Source organism: Trypanosoma grayi (genome assembly GCF_000691245.1).
Source record: "Trypanosoma grayi strain ANR4 Tgr_74_V1, whole genome shotgun sequence".
NCBI classification, from domain to species: domain Eukaryota; phylum Euglenozoa; class Kinetoplastea; order Trypanosomatida; family Trypanosomatidae; genus Trypanosoma; species Trypanosoma grayi.
Window position 1 is genome coordinate 18632 of NW_008825693.1, and position 18412 is coordinate 37043.

General features: G+C 48.6%; 10 protein-coding genes and 1 non-coding gene across 11 annotated transcripts; 1 reads left to right on the forward strand and 10 right to left on the reverse strand.

The window, feature by feature from the left end:
- Window positions 1–707: 707 nt before the first annotated feature.
- On the forward strand, window positions 708–779 carry DQ04_tRNA028 (the record flags this gene model as incomplete). Its single annotated transcript has 1 exon — window positions 708–779. It is a non-coding gene; the product is annotated as a tRNA-Pro (tRNA).
- Window positions 780–1462: 683 nt separating this feature from the next.
- DQ04_00741120 (hypothetical protein) lies at window positions 1463–2197 on the reverse strand (the record flags this gene model as incomplete). Its single annotated transcript, XM_009309629.1, has 1 exon — window positions 1463–2197. One exon carries the CDS (start codon window positions 2195–2197, stop codon window positions 1463–1465), a length of 735 nt encoding a protein of 244 aa, XP_009307904.1.
- Window positions 2198–2433: 236 nt separating this feature from the next.
- DQ04_00741130 (putative CAS1 domain-containing protein 1-like) lies at window positions 2434–4095 on the reverse strand (the record flags this gene model as incomplete). The annotated part of the gene is made up of 1 exon (XM_009309630.1): window positions 2434–4095. One exon carries the CDS (start codon window positions 4093–4095, stop codon window positions 2434–2436), a length of 1662 nt encoding a protein of 553 aa, XP_009307905.1.
- A 603-nt stretch (window positions 4096–4698) lies between these two features.
- DQ04_00741140 (methylenetetrahydrofolate reductase (NADPH)) lies at window positions 4699–5625 on the reverse strand (the record flags this gene model as incomplete). Its single annotated transcript, XM_009309631.1, has 1 exon — window positions 4699–5625. One exon carries the CDS (start codon window positions 5623–5625, stop codon window positions 4699–4701), a length of 927 nt encoding a protein of 308 aa, XP_009307906.1.
- Window positions 5626–5925: 300 nt separating this feature from the next.
- DQ04_00741150 (putative GTPase activating protein) lies at window positions 5926–7557 on the reverse strand (the record flags this gene model as incomplete). The annotated part of the gene is made up of 1 exon (XM_009309632.1): window positions 5926–7557. One exon carries the CDS (start codon window positions 7555–7557, stop codon window positions 5926–5928), a length of 1632 nt encoding a protein of 543 aa, XP_009307907.1.
- Window positions 7558–7793: 236 nt separating this feature from the next.
- On the reverse strand, window positions 7794–8846 carry DQ04_00741160 (putative GTPase activating protein; the record flags this gene model as incomplete). The annotated part of the gene is made up of 1 exon (XM_009309633.1): window positions 7794–8846. The coding sequence occupies one exon, from the start codon at window positions 8844–8846 to the stop codon at window positions 7794–7796; it is 1053 nt and encodes a 350-aa protein (XP_009307908.1).
- A 410-nt stretch (window positions 8847–9256) lies between these two features.
- DQ04_00741170 (rib72 protein-like protein) lies at window positions 9257–11434 on the reverse strand (the record flags this gene model as incomplete). The annotated part of the gene is made up of 1 exon (XM_009309634.1): window positions 9257–11434. The coding sequence occupies one exon, from the start codon at window positions 11432–11434 to the stop codon at window positions 9257–9259; it is 2178 nt and encodes a 725-aa protein (XP_009307909.1).
- An 839-nt stretch (window positions 11435–12273) lies between these two features.
- DQ04_00741180 (hypothetical protein) lies at window positions 12274–13650 on the reverse strand (the record flags this gene model as incomplete). Its single annotated transcript, XM_009309635.1, has 1 exon — window positions 12274–13650. The coding sequence occupies one exon, from the start codon at window positions 13648–13650 to the stop codon at window positions 12274–12276; it is 1377 nt and encodes a 458-aa protein (XP_009307910.1).
- Window positions 13651–14560: 910 nt separating this feature from the next.
- Window positions 14561–16570, reverse strand: DQ04_00741190 (ABC transporter; the record flags this gene model as incomplete). Its single annotated transcript, XM_009309636.1, has 1 exon — window positions 14561–16570. One exon carries the CDS (start codon window positions 16568–16570, stop codon window positions 14561–14563), a length of 2010 nt encoding a protein of 669 aa, XP_009307911.1.
- A 407-nt stretch (window positions 16571–16977) lies between these two features.
- DQ04_00741200 (putative 40S ribosomal protein S8) lies at window positions 16978–17760 on the reverse strand (the record flags this gene model as incomplete). The annotated part of the gene is made up of 1 exon (XM_009309637.1): window positions 16978–17760. One exon carries the CDS (start codon window positions 17758–17760, stop codon window positions 16978–16980), a length of 783 nt encoding a protein of 260 aa, XP_009307912.1.
- Window positions 17761–18037: 277 nt separating this feature from the next.
- DQ04_00741210 (hypothetical protein) lies at window positions 18038–18241 on the reverse strand (the record flags this gene model as incomplete). The annotated part of the gene is made up of 1 exon (XM_009309638.1): window positions 18038–18241. The coding sequence occupies one exon, from the start codon at window positions 18239–18241 to the stop codon at window positions 18038–18040; it is 204 nt and encodes a 67-aa protein (XP_009307913.1).
- Between the last annotated feature and the right edge of the window lie 171 nt (window positions 18242–18412).

An 18412-nucleotide genomic window follows, 5' to 3' on the forward strand; every position in this document is an offset into this window, starting at 1 on the left:
AAAAAAAAAAAAAAAAACGTGGCACAGTGAAAAAGGTTTAAAGCCATTGAGGTTTCTTACACTACTATAGGAAATAATGGTCGCAAGAATGGAAGTCTTGGTGTCTAAATTCCGGCATGCTGTGGGAGGGCTTGGCACAAGATCGTTTCTATGTTATTTCTTTTTTTAAAAACAAAACATGCTCGGCAGAGACCATCGGCAGTGAATAAAAAAAAAATGGTCCAGAGAGCACCGCCGGCTCACCTTTCCCCCCTTCGGAAATAGAAGCTGGGAACGCCCTGCATTCGAGGTTGGTGGATTAAGAATTAAAGGGTAATCAACCCCTGGGTGAAAATGTAAAGCCGCACCCATGACTGATGCGTTGGTAACCGGCTAGGGTGCGGTTTTTTTTTTGTCGGAGCCTTGAAAATTACAGATTGCCGGGGGTCTGTTGGATAACACCCCCGGCAATTCTCACCATACAAGCCGAGGCCCTTGCAGTCTGGTTGGCATTGTGTTTTCTTTCAATGAACCTTGTTAACCAAAATTGGAAGCGTGTGCAGGGAACAATTTGCTTCAGAGCACTGCGAAGAAAGGTGGTACAGAATTCCCCCCCCCCCNCCCCCCCCCCCTTCTCTCGAGAACTGCTCCAGATTTTGGAGTTGCACACTTTCTTGATAAAAATAGCATCGAAGAAAATATTCTTGTTCTTATCCACTCCAAACGTCGGCCGCTTGGTCTAGTGGCATGATTCCTGTTTTGGGTACAGGAGGTCACGGGTTCGATTCCCGTAGCGGCCCCGTTTTTGTGGAAAGAATAATATTCTTTCACCCCCTCCTTATTTTTGGAGGGACAATTTTATCTTACCATTTCGGTTGCGAACCATGGCCATATCAAACGAAAAAAAAACTCCGTTTTCTATTTTTCCCGAGACCCATAACAACTAAACCATGGCTGGGGGATGCCGGGCCTTCGATATTCCATTCGAGGCGGTTTATAGGAAAATCCCTTTTGCATCGGACTCGTTTATTCACAAGGTACGCCGCGATCATCTTACAGGCATCGCCGTTTCGACTTTTACTAAGCGGCGCAGCCCAAACTATTCACAAATTTTGGAAAAAAACAAAAACCCTTTTTCCCGCCCCACGCCCTTCAACAACCGGAAGGGCGAAACGAGGGAAAAAAACCGAAACGCCGGGCGCCGGGGCCCCTTCCCATAACAAATCCTCCCCCCCCTCTCGCCGCAAAAAAAAAAAAGCGGCAGGGACGGGGGGAGGGCGTGGGGGGAAAAACAACACACGCGCGCACGCGGGCAATCCAACTTCCTTCACCACGCACGGGGGCGGGGTGGAAACAAAGAAAGAAAAAAAAGCAACAAAAAAGGAGCGGGTTCGGCTCGCAGGCGGCTTGGGATGAGTGCGGCAAGAAATAAATAAAAAACAGGACATAGAGACACACGGCGCGTGCGGTTTACCAAATCGTTTTATATGGACCTTCTGGAGTTAATTAAAGCTTTTCGTTCCTCCTTTAACCGTTTTTGTTGACGTTCGGTGTTCTGTAACTTGGATCTTGACGTAATGTCCTCCATCTTGGCGGTTGTTTTGACCGATTGGGTTCGTTTCTGATTTCGGAACTTTAGGGCTTTTTTTGGTGTGACCGATGTTGCTTTTTCACGAACAAGATCAATAGGTGTCAATTTCAGCCGCATTTCATTGACTGCTGTCGGCGTTGTTAAAACGCCGCTGCGGGTCAAATGAAGCCGTGGCACTACACAACGGGTATCGCACCCACCATCCCAAATCTCCGTCAGAATTTCAACCCTGCCCTTGTCAGTGATATCGGGAATAACTATACCTTTGGCGGATTCAAATGCGTCTGTTTCACTTTCTTTCAAGGCCTCAATTTTCTTTATGCGCCCAGCCGTGGGGTTGCGGAGGGATTTGAGCAAGACAAGTTCAGCATCGTTGCGTTCAACATATAGCTGTGTAAGCACCTGCGCCTCCTCCATGGAAAAAGCGGAATGCAATCGCCCAAGGGCCATACATTGTTCTCGGAACCAAAAAAAACGCGCTGCCTCTAGCAGATCCTGGGCATGCCGTTTTTTTGCTCGCTCATTGTTGCGTTCATTTCGGCTCGTCTGGCGCTGCAGCTGTCGCACCACTCGGGAGTTGGGGTGCACAAGGCCTTCCGCCGCCCGCACCGCTTTTCTTCCTCCCATAAACCGCCCTCCAGACCTTCTAACGGTGTAGTCAAGAAACGCATAAAAGAACAGTCATTGAAAAGGGATGCAAAGTACAACAGGGGTGCGAGACCACAAACACTCACAGAGAAGCAGGCACACACGTACTTTTCAGTGGCCCACCAGAATCCATCGAGAATTTGCGTTTTGCGTTCTATTCAGTTTTTTTCTTCTAAATAATAATAAAAAGGCGATAACTATTATGAAATTATGGGCTATCTCGCTGTCGCGAACTGCATGCAACAAGAAACAATGTACAACAACAACATAAAAATTCCCACTGTTGCAATATTATTTTTGAGCACAGACGAAGAAGCTTTCGGAGGTATAAAAAATGTGCGCGTCACATTTGTTGTGGCGAACAAACGAAATGATACCACACAAAGAACTATGGATGTAAGGGCAAAGTTCACCATTGGATATTCTTCTGGCACTATTCGAAGAAGCAACTTTGGACTTCCATTCAATCCCGTTGTGGCCATCCACAGGTGAAACTGAGAGATGTAAGACTCAAGGGTAACTTTTCCTAAGGTTGCAAAAAGCTCACTGTGGTACATCCTCCCACGCATAAAAATATTCCGCAAAACAATATAAATAGTGATAGGAATAAGCGAAGTGTATGGATGTACCCTGTTGTACTTTGCCTTGGGAAGAAGATAAACGGCATTGACATACACATACCCAATAACTAAAGCAATGCAAACAATCACAGATTTAACCAACCAACTAATGTGTCTTGGCATTTCATCGAGCCGTTTCAACCAGCCATCACATTTTGGGTGGCAGTATGCACATATCATGCCATATATCCATATGTAATGGTCGAGGAAAGTTCGAAAAAACCACTCCGACATCACGTCCCGACCAGGGCGATACGGATCATCATAACGTAATAACCACTTAAAGGGAAACCACAATACATAAAATATCTCTTCTGAAATATCCCAAAGCAAAAAACACACAACAAAAAGTCCACAGACTTTTATACACACTCCTCTATTGCTCCGGTTCATATCTTGGAAACAAGCAAGGCTTCCGTAAATAAAAAGTGTAAAGAGTGTATGAAGAGGGCATATGTAGTACAGCATATACTGATTTCCCAGAACTGCACATGTCGCGGTAACGAGGAAGTTAAGCCGCCATTGCGTTTCACAAAAACGACTTAATGAAAAATCTTTGCGCACATAATAGTACGAAAAGTTTCCAAATCCAGTCATCCAAACATAAGCGGCGATAAAAAGTCGAATACTATTGTATATACTAACATTGTGAAAGTAATGGTACCACAAAAATAGTACTTGCATCCACCCTTTCCATTCCTCTGTCTGGGTGCGTGTCAAAGGTGGAACATGGTAAAGCTCCGCTGTGCCATGCCCATTAACAACAATGGAAGGTGGATTTTTTACTTTAGTGAGTGTGCACAATGAAGCCGCCACCAAGGTGATCCACATGAACCAGAAGGAATCTGGCGTGTACCATTTTTTCATTCTCGGCAAAAGTGATGTACGATCACAGAAGAACATGAGAAAAAGGTACATACAGAATTCAGCCCCACTTCGCAGCCTTGCCCGGGATTCGCTGCCAAGCGAAATCAGATTTACATGAAACAACTGTAAAGCGACGGTATCGGCCAAAGCCCAAGCCATAACAAATGTGCAGAGGACAAAAGCCATGATCTGTCCGCCAGAAAGAGGCCCAGTAGTAAATGTATCGGTTGCAACGTTAACCACAGCAGCGAAACCAAGAGCCACCAACATTGACCCGACAAACAGAATCGCCAAAACACACTTAGATTTGGCACACAACGAGCGCCACGTGCCCAGAATCGAACGCTGTGTGTTATCCAGCAAATGCACCTCTTCACTCTTTTCCACCATTTGCTTTCAAATATATATCTGAATATCTGTATGTATCTATCTATCTATCTATATATATCGGTTAATCAAAGCTTCCTAACGGGCTTCCTCTTTTCCCGCTTTAAATGTGCCGAATCCTTCACGTGCCAAGCAAAAATCTATCCTCCCTTTCTTCAATCAAATGAATTCAGGTTAGGTGGAAAAGCGAAGAAAAAAAATTAGTCAGTCAGACACAGAGAAAGAGAATGAGATGGGATACATACACATACGATACGCTGCTAGTTGTGCACGCTATGTCAACCCCAAAATAATATCAAATACGCCCAGCAAGCCTCACCCAGTACAAGCATAGCAATAGAGAATGGCATCTTTTCAGCTGGCGACACATTACAGACAATAACGCACGAGAAAAAAAATTACGTACAGATAGAAATTAGTCAGTGTCACGAAAATATAATCGAAGAGGGAAAGGCAGGCAGGATACCCCACCACTCAAAAAGCAAAATAGAAAAAAACGAAACTGCAGAAAGTAGTTGAGGTAGAGAAAGGAATCTTATTAATACGATAAACGACGAAAAAAATTCACTTCCGTTCTTTTATTACTTGTTTTTGTGTTTGTTTTTACTACACACCCAACTCATTCATCACACCAAGTATCGAATCGGGGGCATTTACGACATACAAATGAAAATGCTTTATGTTGATGTCTGCAGACTGGATTGCCCACACCATCTTCACTGCCTGTGAAATGCCATACTTTTTTAGCCCCTCTTCATCATCTTTGAGCTCTTCCACACGTGCTGCAACCTCGGGAGGGAGGTAGGTCTTGCAGAGGTTGACTATGCGCTTCAAACTTCGATAAGTAGAAATAGGGAGAATGCCCGGGAGTATGGGGACAGTGATACCATGGGCACGACACTTCTTGACAAATTCAATAAAAAGATCAGCATCATAGAAAATTTGCGTGATGACGAGACTGGCTCCGGCATCCACTTTGGCTTTGAGGTAGTCCAACTCTTTCTTCATTCCATCCTCTGTTATCCTTCCTGCTACCGTGTTAATGGCGCTCGGGTGTCCCTCTGGGTATCCTGCAACAGAGATGCAGAAGAAATCGCCATAGTTGGCACGAATGAATTTCACAAGGTCCAGTGCGCAAGTTAATTCCCCGTCACGTGGCTTCCATTCCGTACCATTAGGAGGGTCACCGCGAAGCGCGAGGATATTTCGGATTCCACATTTGTAACAAGAATCAAGCGTCTCCTTCAGCAGGCCTGGATGCATGTTGGCGCACGTGAGATGCATATTCACCGGGACACCGTACTTCTCCTGGAAATCCTTGGATATCCGGAGCGTCGTGCTGCTGGTCTGACCGCCAGCCCCCCAAGTAATATCCACAAACAGAGGTTCCATCTTGGCAAAGCGCGGAAAGTGCAGATCCCACAGTTTTTCTTCTCCCTTTTCGGTGCGTGGAGGCAAGAATTCGAACGAGTAGTAATGACGGCCCTCGTCCTTTTCTTCGGCGAGAAGGTCCGCCACGTGGCGCACGGACATCAGGTGCTGCTGTTAGTCTTTTCTTTCAAGGCAGAGAAGCAATATTCAGGGAGGGAAAAGGGCGGAAGATACCGACTAATGATGACACAGAGGACACACATTCGTATCACGTGAACTTATCAGTCTTTCATTCTCTCTCTCTCTTGCACATTGCTTGCTTCCGTGCGTGCGCCGGTACGCATACACACATGCTGCCGACTCTCGGCAGGTCTTCGCTTCTGTGAACCCTTTTTAAAACGAAAAATTTTCCTCTTTTCGAACAGACAAAATCTCTCTTCTTTTCTTGTATTTCTCTTGAGCTTAAAATTTTGTGAAAGTTATTTCTGAGTTTGCCTCCTTACACACACTGCAAACCGCCCCGAGGTCGTCATTCCACCACGTTGGTTTTCGTTCTCCACACACTTCACAAGGCTCAAAAGCCTCGACCTTCGGTGCCCGCTGCAGTCTCGGGGCAACGTGTTTGTCGTACACCTGCATGCGTATGACGTCAATGTTGTCACCATCCTCCCCAAGATCCATCAACGGTGCCCGCCGGAGGATGGCCCTCACATCCTGGAGGTCGGCCACCTTTGAGTCAAGACGCATTATTTCATAGACCGCATTGGCGTCGTTAACGGTTTTTATGCCTAGAAGGTCGCTGCGAAAGTGCTCCACAATCGCAAGACAGTATTTGATAAGAAACTTGAACCCGCTCTCCATGAAAAGGTCAAGGAATTCAAACAGCTCACGGAAGTTGAGAACGTGGATGCAGAGACCTGTGAGAATTTTTTGCAAGTAGGTATCGGGCCAGAACTTCAACTCCTCAAGATGCTTTGCCACGTCGGGGAATAGACGCTGCATGAAGCTTTCCACAACCCAGGCACTAGACGCAAAACCTATGGCCTCAGCTGCCCAGTGACCCGGAATGTACGTAGTTGAAACAAATCGAAGCACAGCCGCCGTTTCCTCCTCATTTAGAACCAATAAACAAAGTCCAGCCAGGTAGCTCATGGCTTGACCGTACGCCTTGAATTCATGATGCATGGCATTAAGAAAGGCCACAAACTTCTTGCGGTGCTCAGGATGAAAGAAGGTACGGTCGGCATCCTTGATGATAACACGAACCGTTTCCTCGTCATCATCTCCAATCTCAACATACCGGACGGGCTTCTGGAAGAACGCTGCCTTCTTTGCCCACACCTCCAGCCGCTTGTGCAGAACATCGCGATTTTCCTCAAGGAATCCCTTGTTGAGATTCAACAGAGGGCACTGTCCTTCCACCTCCTCCTTCCAGAAGAGTGGCATGTCAAAGAAGGGCCCAGTAAAGTGAGAAGGCTCGCAATACTTCACTTCATTTTCATGGAAAGCCTTCTTTACTGTTTCTTCCGTCACCTTCTTCGGTTGCCCAAAACCAGCGAATGCGGGGGGAACGCTGACAGCAGCAGTTGCGGAAGAAGACGAGGTAACAGGAGCGGGTCCAAAACCAAAATTTAACGAAGCTGAAGTTGGCGCAGACGAAGTAGTGTTGTTCCCGGTTCCATTAGCAAAACCAAAGAGTTGTCCTGAAGGATTTGACGATGCACCGAATTGGAAGGCATTAGCGGGCTTTTGCTGCTGGTGTTGTTGTTGTTGTTGCAGCGGCTTCGTGACGGACTGGTGCGTGTAGTAAAAGGCCCAGACACCATCGTCTGCCACATTCAATGCGGATTTTATTTCTCTTGCCTTCTTGTAGATGAGCTTCAATTCCTCGTTTATCACACCCGCATTCTTCACCACCCTGTCCTTTTCCTCAAAGTAGTCCTCTGGCAGCGAGGTGTAAGACTGGGCAAAGGAGGCAAGGGCCGGGGCGTAACCACCGAAGCGGTCATAGCACCCTTTCGCGTACGTTGCCTTGAGTCCCGTGAGGGCCACAAAGTCCTCCAGGGGCCGTACCTTCTCAGCGTCGAAAACCATATCTTATACCTTTTCCTTTTGTCCCCCGCGTACTATCCCCTTGTCAAAACAAGAAAAAAAAAATCAACGTCAACAAGACCACGAACAACACTAGTAAGAAACGAAAATCACACACAAAAAAACTCCCTTTGCTTTCACGCCCATTCGTATTTTCACAGATCCATTCATCATCACGAGATCCGCAGGCACCATATATTATCACGCATATAAACACTACAGCACAATCAAACAAACAATCAGAATACCGCTTTTTCACTATCACCAACAATTGACAAACTTCGAATGTCCCCCATCAACAATTCAAAGAAACCAAAAATCTCTTCCACATTAACAGTGTTGCCACAAAGAAAATTTAAGACGGATTGGAAATACTTGTACATGGAGGCTCCTACCTCCGGATCAGTTGATTTACATCTCGAAGACGTAGGCTTTACAAGGCTTTCTATAACTCGCGCAGCCGTAACAAAACCAACAGCTTCCATTGCCCATTGGGGTGGAAGGTGCACACAGGAGACAAATCGAAGCACAGCCGCCGTTTCCTCCTCATTTAGAGCCAATAAGCAAAGTCCAGCCAGATAGCCCATCGCTTGAGTGTACACCTTAAATTCATGATACATGGCATTAAGAAAGGCCACAAACTTCTTGCGGTGCTCAGGATGAAAGAAGGTGCGGTCTGCATCCTTGATGATAACACGAACCGTCTCATCCTCCTCATCTTTTCCAATATCAACGTAGTGTACAGGACGCCGATACGCCGACGCCCTATTTACCCATAGTTCCAGTCTTTTGCGTAGGGCATACCTTTTACACTCAAGGCTCCTTTTATCGAAATTCAACAGAGGGCATTGACAATCCCCCTCCTCCTTCCAGAAGAGTGGCATGTCAAAGAAGGGCCCAGTAAAGTGTGAAGGCTCGCAATACTGCAATTTTTTCGTGCTTGGCACGTGCTCATCAGGTGGTGGTGCTACCCTTATTGGTTCTGCGTCAATATAATAGGAGGCCCAGACCTCTTTCACATTCTTGCCAGACTGGGCCTTGATTTCTCTCGCCCTTTTGTAAATAAGCTTCAGTTCCTCATTGATTTTCAGCATATTTAACCGCACAGCATCTCGTCGATCAAAGTACGACTTCGGCAGTAAGGGATACGACTGGGCGAAGGAAGCAAGAGCTGGTGCGTAGCCACCAAAGCGCCCAAAGCACTCCGTGGCGTACGCCACCTTTAGACCTGTCAGCGCCACAAAATCATCCAACTGTTGTGGTTGCTCAGCCAAATAACCCGCCCTGCTCATACCCCTCTCTTTCGCCATCTTGTTGTTACAAAGAAAAAGATAGAAGCGCATCGGTAGGAGTATGAAAAGGGAAAGAGAGAGTGAGAGAAAGAGAGAGATTCATGAATGAATAAAAGAGGCAACAAGTTTAATATGCATGAAACTGAAGAGGACAATTTCACCTTCTCAGCAGCATAGACAAGAAGCTGGTAAAATGCACCTATACACTTACACACACCAAAGGCCTCCAGTGGAGATGCTTCTTCCATAGCTTTTGGTTTTCATCCTTCGGCAAATCAAATCTACATCTGACATCCATGCAAAGAGGGTGAGGTGGCTCTCGCGCCACCATACATGCTGTGGAGAAGGGGATAGGGGAACACACTCACAACTCAAACACCTGCAAGGAAGATGTGGTGGCAAAAGGGTGCCTAAAGCATGACGAGTCTCTGAATCTCCTTCACTGGTAGACGCCTTACAGTCCAATCCGCCATGCCTGGAGAATAGAAAAATTTGAATACAAGTGCGTCCAGCTCCCTATCCGTGAAGGAAAGGTTCAGTCGTTCCTGCAGTGCCTTCGTGAAGTCCTCAATACTGAGATGGCCGTCGTAGGTGGTGTTTGCGGCGGTTCTGCAAGCCCGAATGAGGAGCACCCGACGGGCTTCGCTCTGCGAGATTAACTTCCGTAGCGCTTCGTCCGCCTCCCTTGCTGTGTTCTTGCTTGCCTCAATTTCCTGTAGTGAGCGAAGAGGTCCCTTGCCAACGCCACCAATCCTTTGGTTCTTTGGGACAAAGTCTGAGACGAACTGCTGCCCCAAGAGGTGCTCCGTGAACTCTGGCAAAGAGATAATCTGATCCTTGTCGTGGTCAAGGCTTGCCATGACGCTGCTTAGCTCGGCCGCGTCGAGACGTATACCACACTCCACAAAGAGACACTTGACGTCATCGCTTGTCAACCCCTCTGTTGTGGATCGGAAGTGACGAAAGGCGTCGGTTATCCTTGAAAAGCGCTGAAGAACTACCTCCCGCGCGCGATTGACAAGCTTCTGAGTATGGAAATAATTTTCATCCATTAGAGGCATTCCCATCGCGATGTACCGCTTTGTCCGCTCATCCATGTCGGTGAGCTCGTACTCCACCCCAGCGAGTTTTACATTGGCGCCCACATACAATTTGCCCGGTTCATTAATCTCAGGGACGACTGATCGAGCGAAACATTTTCCTCCAACATGACCGCTATTGGCCACAACAAGTTCGTAAACTGACACTGTATCGTCCGCAAGGTGGTAACAAACCAGAAATTGTCTACCCTCGTCCTCTGGCTTGGGTTTCTTGTGGCGAGCGGCAAAACGAAACACATCGTTCGAATAACGAGTGAGCTTGAGACGGTCCTTTTGGCAAGCAGTGTCTTCGAAAACCATTGTCGAGGCACCTTGCGTCCCTCTCGCTGGAGGCAGCTGAGTCACCTGTGGCCGCTTCATGCTGGAAGTGAGAATTTCTGCTTCTGTTGGAGGTTTCGGATACGATGGCTGTTCAACGCCTTTCGCTTCATAATAGGCACGCGTGTAGGGATCACAGTCAAATATGTAGAATTCCCTGGTGAAAAGATTGACCGTCTCACCTGTCCGAAGGTCATTGTCCGTAATGTATACGATGGGCGACCCTAGCGGAAGGTTCAGTGTCTCTGTATCTCGCAGCGCAGCCTTGGGATCCTTCGGGATTAGTGTGCGCCGAATGAAAACAGCGTTGGGGTCGCGTCCGTCATTCCGCGCATGTTCCATCATAACCGATGTGGTTTGGTCCGCAATGTAGTATTGAATCCTAAACAGCCTCTGCTCCCAGACGGCCGAGAAACGCAAAACCTCACGGTCGTGTTCAAAAAAATTCCGGGCTTTGTTACGCTCATCTGGTGTAAGAAGACTGGCGTGGGTCCCCGCAGCATTTGCTGCTGAAATCTCCATGGCGCGACGCATTGCGATGTGGTGCTCATCCATTGGTGCTTTAGTGGTCATGACAGTTGCTTCGAATGCGTCCTCGGGGTAGTTGATGGGCTCTGGCTGCGCCATCTCCATCACTGCACAGAAGTCACGCGTGGCGGCATCACAGTCAACGAGAGTATAGTCTATACCGCGGACGTGAATAATGGCGCCAATGTAAAGAGAGAAGACATCGATGCCGTCAACTTTGCAGCGCGACACTGTCGTACCGTGACGCAGACCACTCTTCACGACAGCAGGTGTCTCCACTATAGTGAGGGTTCCATCCGTGAGGTAGAAATGTATCTTTACCTTTCTTACACGAATTCTCTCCACCACACTCTCATCCACACGCTCCATATAATAACCAAAGAAGCGGAGGACTTTATCGTCGAGCGAATTCCATTCCGGGAACTTCGCGAGAATCTCGGCGCGACTCAAGCCGCCACAGCCGCCGCCACGCCCGCGTTCATCGCTTTTGCGGATTGTGCTGCTGTTGGCGTCAAGCACGGTCCTGGTGCCCCCCTCCAGGATGCAGTACTGGCGCCGCCGGTGTGTCACGGGTGGGTGCAACTCAGAAAAGCCGAAGCCGGGGAGCTTCGGCAGGGCATTGTACACCGTCCGCTCCGGCATGAGGATTTGCTTACCTGTGCAGCTCTCACTCTTCTTTTCTATTTATTTTTTCCCTTCTTCCCTCAGACTAAAAAAAGGAACACAGGGGAAACAACACAATAATAGGCCCACTTTAGAAGAAAAAATGCGAAGAGCGAGAGATCACCTTCCCGGGACATCCTCCCCCCTTTCGTCATAAAATGACTCTGTGATTTCGCTGACAAAGTGTAACCATGGTCACGCTGAAGACAACAATGATAATCATAACGACAGCAAAAGAGAGAAACATATATACCTACACTTGCATTCACCTTCGCCACGGCCACATAGTAAAAGAGACATCATATAAAAAGTAAAACGTAGAAATTTAAAGTTTCACGCACTCTTAACAACAGTAATGTATGCTGCTTGCATGCATACGTTCGCTTCTCCATCCGCTTCCTCCTCTTCCTTTCACCAGCAGGTATGGGCAGAAGTCAGCAGACAGTCAAGCCCTTACTCGAATTGCGTGCGTAAACCAAAAAAAACAACAACAACGATGCCCTCAAAAAAATATTCGCACACCGCTAGTAGATCATAAAAGAAAGAAAGAAAAAAGAAATATCACTTTAGTTTTAAGCGGATATAGGCTTGCCATACACCAGAAGACGCACTCGGGTACACACACGGAGAAGAGCAACCTTTCCACCTGTTACTGGACACACGGGTCAAACTAGCAACACTCAAAACCCAATAAATACCTCGATAGGGCACACACACACACAGACAGACACACACCCAGGCAATTCAGAGACCTTTTTTTCCCCCTTGCGCTCCTCTTTTCTCAACCACACTGACTTTTGTCTCGGCTGCATCTCGCATCACATCCTGCGACTTAGGAGACGTATCCAGGAATACACATTTTCCTCATCACTGTCCACCTCCCCTCCCTCTTCCTTGTCGTCGTCTTCGAGAAATGGATGTATCAGTAGCTGCACAGCAGACGCCCGTTTCAACGGGTCCTGCCGAAAGCACATGGAAAGAAAATCCTTTGCCATCGGCGAGAGGGCTTCTGAGACAGGAAAAAACTTTTTCCTTATTTGTGCCAATAACGCAAAGCCGTGCTTGACACCGAAACCCCCCCATGGGATTTCCCCGCTCAGTAGCTGATGCACACAACAGCCAATGCTCCACACATCGTGTGCTTTACCATAAACGAACGCGTCTCTATTACGATTGCCAACCGTTTCTACCGTCTCCGGTGGCATGTACGCCGGCGTGCCAGCAAGTTTCACTCCATCTGTTTTTCCACCTGGTGCTCCTGCAAGGCACGCGGAGCCAAAATCAGCAAGTTTAATAGTACCATCAGATGCCAGAAGAATATTTGCTGGTTTAATATCTCTGTGGGTCACACCACAGTCGTGCACATATGCTATCGCCTTCACAAGCTGAAGTGTGAAAGAACGTATCGCCTTCTCTGGGATCCCAGATGGGAACTGCTTGAGCATTTCTTCCAGAGAGCCACACTCTAGCCGCTCCATCAATATAGACACCCTGCCTCCTTCGAGGAGACACCCCATATACTCTACTATGTTGGGGTGCTGCAGTGTTGACAGATGCCGCAATTCCCCTCGAACAGCTTTGACCTCTGCCTCATCGTCCATGTTGGTGTACATCACCTTCACTGCGAGCGGCTGCCCCGAGTCGATGTCGATGGCTCTGTACACCACACCCTTCGCCCCCATACCGAGCACACTCCGCTCATTGTATGACACCTTAACCTTGCGACAGTAAACGGGACGGCCGCTGTTGCCACTCCCAGTGACCACTCTTGGCGAGCGGATCTCATTTTCCGCAGGAATGGGACTCCCGCAATCCGAGCAGTACCTTGCTTGCTGTGGAACAGATGTTCCACACACGCGGCACGCACGAACCGAAGGGGCTCGAAAGGAGACAAACTCCTCAATTTCCGGACCTGGAAGATCCGGGGATGCGCTGCTTCCACGGGAAGACTCGCGTCGCGAGCCCGCGCCGCTGCGGGAAGCCAGATCGTAGTCATCAACCTGGTACTCATCATCTATTCCAAATGCTGTCGGCGTTTGTTGTCGCCTCCGCGAATGCTCGCTACCGCGCAGGCTCAAATCCCGCGACCTAGAGACTGCACCAAGGGTATTCGTCACACCGGCGGCGTCTCGCAAGTGGGGCGGAGGCTTTTTCTCTAAGTGCCGACCCAGAGCCTTCATGCTGCCGGCACCCATGGTGTCACCGTTTTCACAGTCCTGCAGTGCGCTGCACTGGACAGTACAGCTGCTGGTAATGGAAGAGGTACTCTGCGTCGAAAAGACAAGAACTTTTCTGTGGACGTCCACCGACACACACACTCCCTCCCTCTCGCTCCAAAAAATCCACTTTTACCTACTTGCCTATACGCACACCAAAACAAAAAAAAACGCACGCAAAGAGGAAGCCGAGACGTTGGGGTTTAAAAATTTGTATGCACACCGCCATGGCTACAGCACGCCAGACCACAAGAGCACGAAGTTGCGCAGATCATTACCTCCAAATGAATTCAAAAACACACACACACANCGTCCACCGACACACACACTCCCTCCCTCTCGCTCCAAAAAATCCACTTTTACCTACTTGCCTATACGCACACCAAAACAAAAAAAAAACGCACGCAAAGAGGAAGCCGAGACGTTGGGGTTTAAAAATTTGTATGCACACCGCGATGGCTACAGCACGCCAGACCACAAGAGCACGAAGTTGCGCAGATCATTACCTCCAAATGAATTCAAAAACACACACACACACACATCATCATCATTTTCCCAATTTCTTTTCTCCCATTCAACCAGGGGATTTTTCTCCCATGCAACCAGGAGATTCATCAACGATGCGAGTTCCCTCCGCTTCTACCAAATTTTCCCTTTCTCTCATCTAGTCTGCCTTTGCAGACTATACCACAACTGCATCGCATTTTTTAAAGGAGGTCTGAAAAACAAATAGAGATACGAAGACTACCAAGAGAGTTTTTTTTTACTTTGCATGCTATCTTTCTGTAAATTGTAATAAAGCAACGAACGCAGAATAAAATCACAAACACAAACACATAATCATATACACTATAAACCAAACAGAGCGAGACGGGACATTTATTCCCTTCTAAAACTTTGACCGTGCAGAGAGAGAGAGGGCAATGACCACGATAATACGAAAGAAGAAGTACAGAATGACCATTGAAACCCACATGATCCAGTCAACTGACTGAGGCTCTTCAAATCCAAGGCGTTGCAAGACCTCTTCACCATTCTGAGGCTGGTTACTACAGTATTCTGCACCATGGGAGACGTTATCGCAATCAATGGACTTGAGATTTCTCATCTCATTGCGAACGAGTAGGATGAATGAGTGCCGTATAAAGGATGGCTTCTCCAACCAATACCAATACGGCCGCAGGCGATCGGTGTTCGCAAAAAGACCACCCGCAACAGCAAGAGGCAACATAACCACTGGTGCAACTGCAGAGGCAACAACACGGTTCTGGAGCGTTGCACTAATTGCAAAACCAACACCTGAGGCCACCTCTGTAAGCAGTGCGATGACACCAAAGTAGTAGAAGAACGCCCCAGCACTGTTGTGTAGACCTGCCATCCAGTACAGAATGCAGCACTCACAAAATGCAAATATAACACGCACGGGGAACTCCACCAACGTTTTCGTCAGAAAATACATGAAAGCTGAGTACGCCCCAACATGTTGCTCTCGAAGGAACAGCGGTTTGTCGTTGATAAAGGCGTTGATCATGACGAAGGTTTGCCCCATTGCGCGGTTCATGACAACCATGAAAATTACACCTTGACGATCCTGAACACCCGCAATATTATCCTTAATGTTCAGGAAAATGAGCCCCACGAGAAGGGCAAAGAAAATCGCCTGTATGAAACTGGAGAACAAAAAGACATGATTCCGGGTCAGCTCCACTGCATTGCGACGCATAAGTTCTGTGAACTGGATCCATGCCGTGCTCTCATAATGCTCAATATATCCCTTAATGAATTGTGTGGTAGCAGATTGTTCTGGTATAGGGTTCAGCTCAACAGCAGTTGTGTGAGGCGTTCGCTTTCCGTGTTTTAAAAACTTCTTCCATTTCTTAATAAGAACCTTCGAATGGACTTCATCCTGAAGAAGGGTCATATAGAAGTCGGTCGGAGTGTATCTGTCCGGGCAGGGGTAGCCGTTTGATTCGAAGTAGGAAACAGAGTTCTCCATCGTCCCATGGTACACACAACGACCCTCGACAAGGAGCATAATGTCGTCAAAGTATGTCAGCGTTTCCGCTGTTGGCTGGTGGATGGTGTAGATCACTGTGCGGCCGGTACGGGAAAGGGTATTCAGAAGGTGTGCAATCTTCACCGATGTCACGGAATCCAGACCGGAGGTGGGCTCGTCGAGGAGCAGAATTTTGGGGTCGCAGATGAGCTCTACACCAATGTTGGTGCGCTTACGCTCACCACCCGAAAGACCAGCAACAAGACCAGGGACACCAACCATTGTATCACGGCAATGCAAAAGTCGCAATTCCTGTAGTGTCTCTTCAACCCGCTCGCTTGTCTCTTTCTCCGTTGTGCCACGCCTCACACGAAGCGAGAATCGAAGGGAACCCTCCGGCGTTGCCAAACGTGAGAGGATATCGTCTTGCCCAACAAAGCCCATCAATTTTCGGTAGTGGTGCTTGAACTCTACGTCGCCCAGCTGCCGCGTCCCTTGTAGCTTCATCGTGCGTTTTGATGCCAGTCGGTCGCTGATGGCGTTGAGAAACGTCGTCTTTCCCGCACCGCTGGCGCCCATGATGGCAAGACACCTCGACGGCAGCGCAGTGCCCGTGAGACCGCAGAGGATCTTGCGGCCTCGCACAGTGTAGATCAAGTTGTGCCACGACACGGGGACTGCGTAGCGCACACCTACGGAGGTCCCATGCAGTGTGCCTCCGTCAAACCGCGCGACGGACCCTGCGATGGAGAATCCAGTGGCGATTGCGGAGACGTCTTCGGCCTGTTGCTTGCCGTCTTGGACGGTCGGCATCTCGACATTGTCACTTTCGTCATCCGACGATGATGACGGTGACGATGCCCGCGACGGCTCGTTGCGCACCTTCCCGCGGCAAATGGTCATCGATACGATAGCGAAGTGCCTTGCTGCAAAGAACGAGAACCCCCTCTACACGAATCAAGAAACAAAACAAAACAAAGGACAGCAGCAACAAAGGAATCACATACATAAGTAAGGAACACAGAGAGAGAGAGAGAGAGAAACGGAAACAAGCAAAAAAAAAATCATCTCGTTTCAAGGTAAATAAAGAATCTGCGTCATGCACCATATTCGGTGCATAATATTTGCGGAATTATTCCTTTCATTTTAGGAACACATATTTTTCTTTTCTTTTTTTTAACCGTGACTCACTCACCGCCCAAAGACACTTACACGTACTGGTCGGCCCGCCTTCAGCTCAGAGCAACTCTTCCTTGCTCTCTCTCTCTCTTTCTGCGGCACAACAACAAAAGAAAAAACAAGCCTCGACATCATACAAGCAGCACGGCATTGATGCAGCCATCATTCTCCGGGTTGTTGGTGACCTGCGCATATTTTCCCCACACCACCTTTCCTGACGGCGTGACGAGGCCTAGATCGGATACGTTCACCTCAATCACCGTACCCTTCGTGATGACGCCGAGGCCTGTGTACATTTTGCCCTGTGGATTCTTCTTGACACCGATGATGGGCAGCTGGAACGTGGCCTTTAACTCCGGGTGCGTTACGTGTGCTTTCTTGAAGCGGAGGGCCATGGGACGGATGAAACGCTCATACTTGGGCATGCGACGCGTGAACGTCTCACCGACGAACGTCACCTTGTTCACCATACGCTTCCATGACTTCTTTCCGCGCTTGCCGGATGTGACGGCTTTCATCATTTCGTCCTCGCTGACCGGCTTGACCTTTTCAATCGGCACCGCCCACTTACCTGCCTTCTCCTTGCGCTTTTGCTTCAGTGAGTTGGAGAGTACCTTGGCGCGGTCTGCCTCGCTGCGGTCCATGAGGAAGCTGGGCAGCGCATTCTTGGGCCCCTTCTCCTTGACGCGCTCAGTGGTTTGCTTCTCCTCATGCTCGCGGATCTTCTTGCGGATCTCTGCCTTCTCGGTGTAGCGCTGCTTGGCGGCTATCTTTGCCTTGATGCCGCGCACCCGGCGCAGGTGCTTTGCCTGCGTGTGCGCCTTGCGGGCATCGCGCTTGCGTGTGCGCTCTACGTGGTCGAGGCGGCGGCCGTAGCGCTTCTGCGCCTGCTCAATGTACTCGTTCTGCGGCATTTTTCCCTCGAATGCAGCACAGGGCAAGACCAACGAGAACCAAATAAGGCCGAAGAAAAAAAACAAAAAAAAAGAGGACTTGCCTACCCTGTCCTATGCAACCTGAGAGCGAAGAGAGAACAATAAAAGGAAAAGAAAAAAAAGTAAATTCATTTAGTCAATGGCTTCATAAATAACAAGCCCCCCTTGTCATCTTTCCTTCCCTTTTCTTTGTTATACTTGCAGGTGTGTTGCTGCTGCTTCTTTGGAACAGTGCATGCACAACAATTGGTGCCTATCACTCCTCTGCACCGGGGAATGCGATGGCGTCGGCAATTTCCGCCACCAGGGCCTCCACAATGTGCTGTTCATGTTTTGATAAGCGCGACAAGTCAAACGTAGGGTACGCCGCACACGGTGGATCGACGGATGGCGGCACCGGCGGTGAATCCGATGGGGAACCGCTTCCCGGAACACAGGAGACGTCGGGCGTGCGCCTCATGCGATTGCGCTTCACTATGCGAAGTCTCTGCTCTACACGTGACACATCGGTGCCGCTTGTTGGGGCTGAGTGGGGTCTATCGCGCCTCGACTTGCTGTAGCTACTGACTGGCGTTGTATCACCCGATGAAAGACTGTACTTTCTGGAGCGGAAGAACATATATATATATAT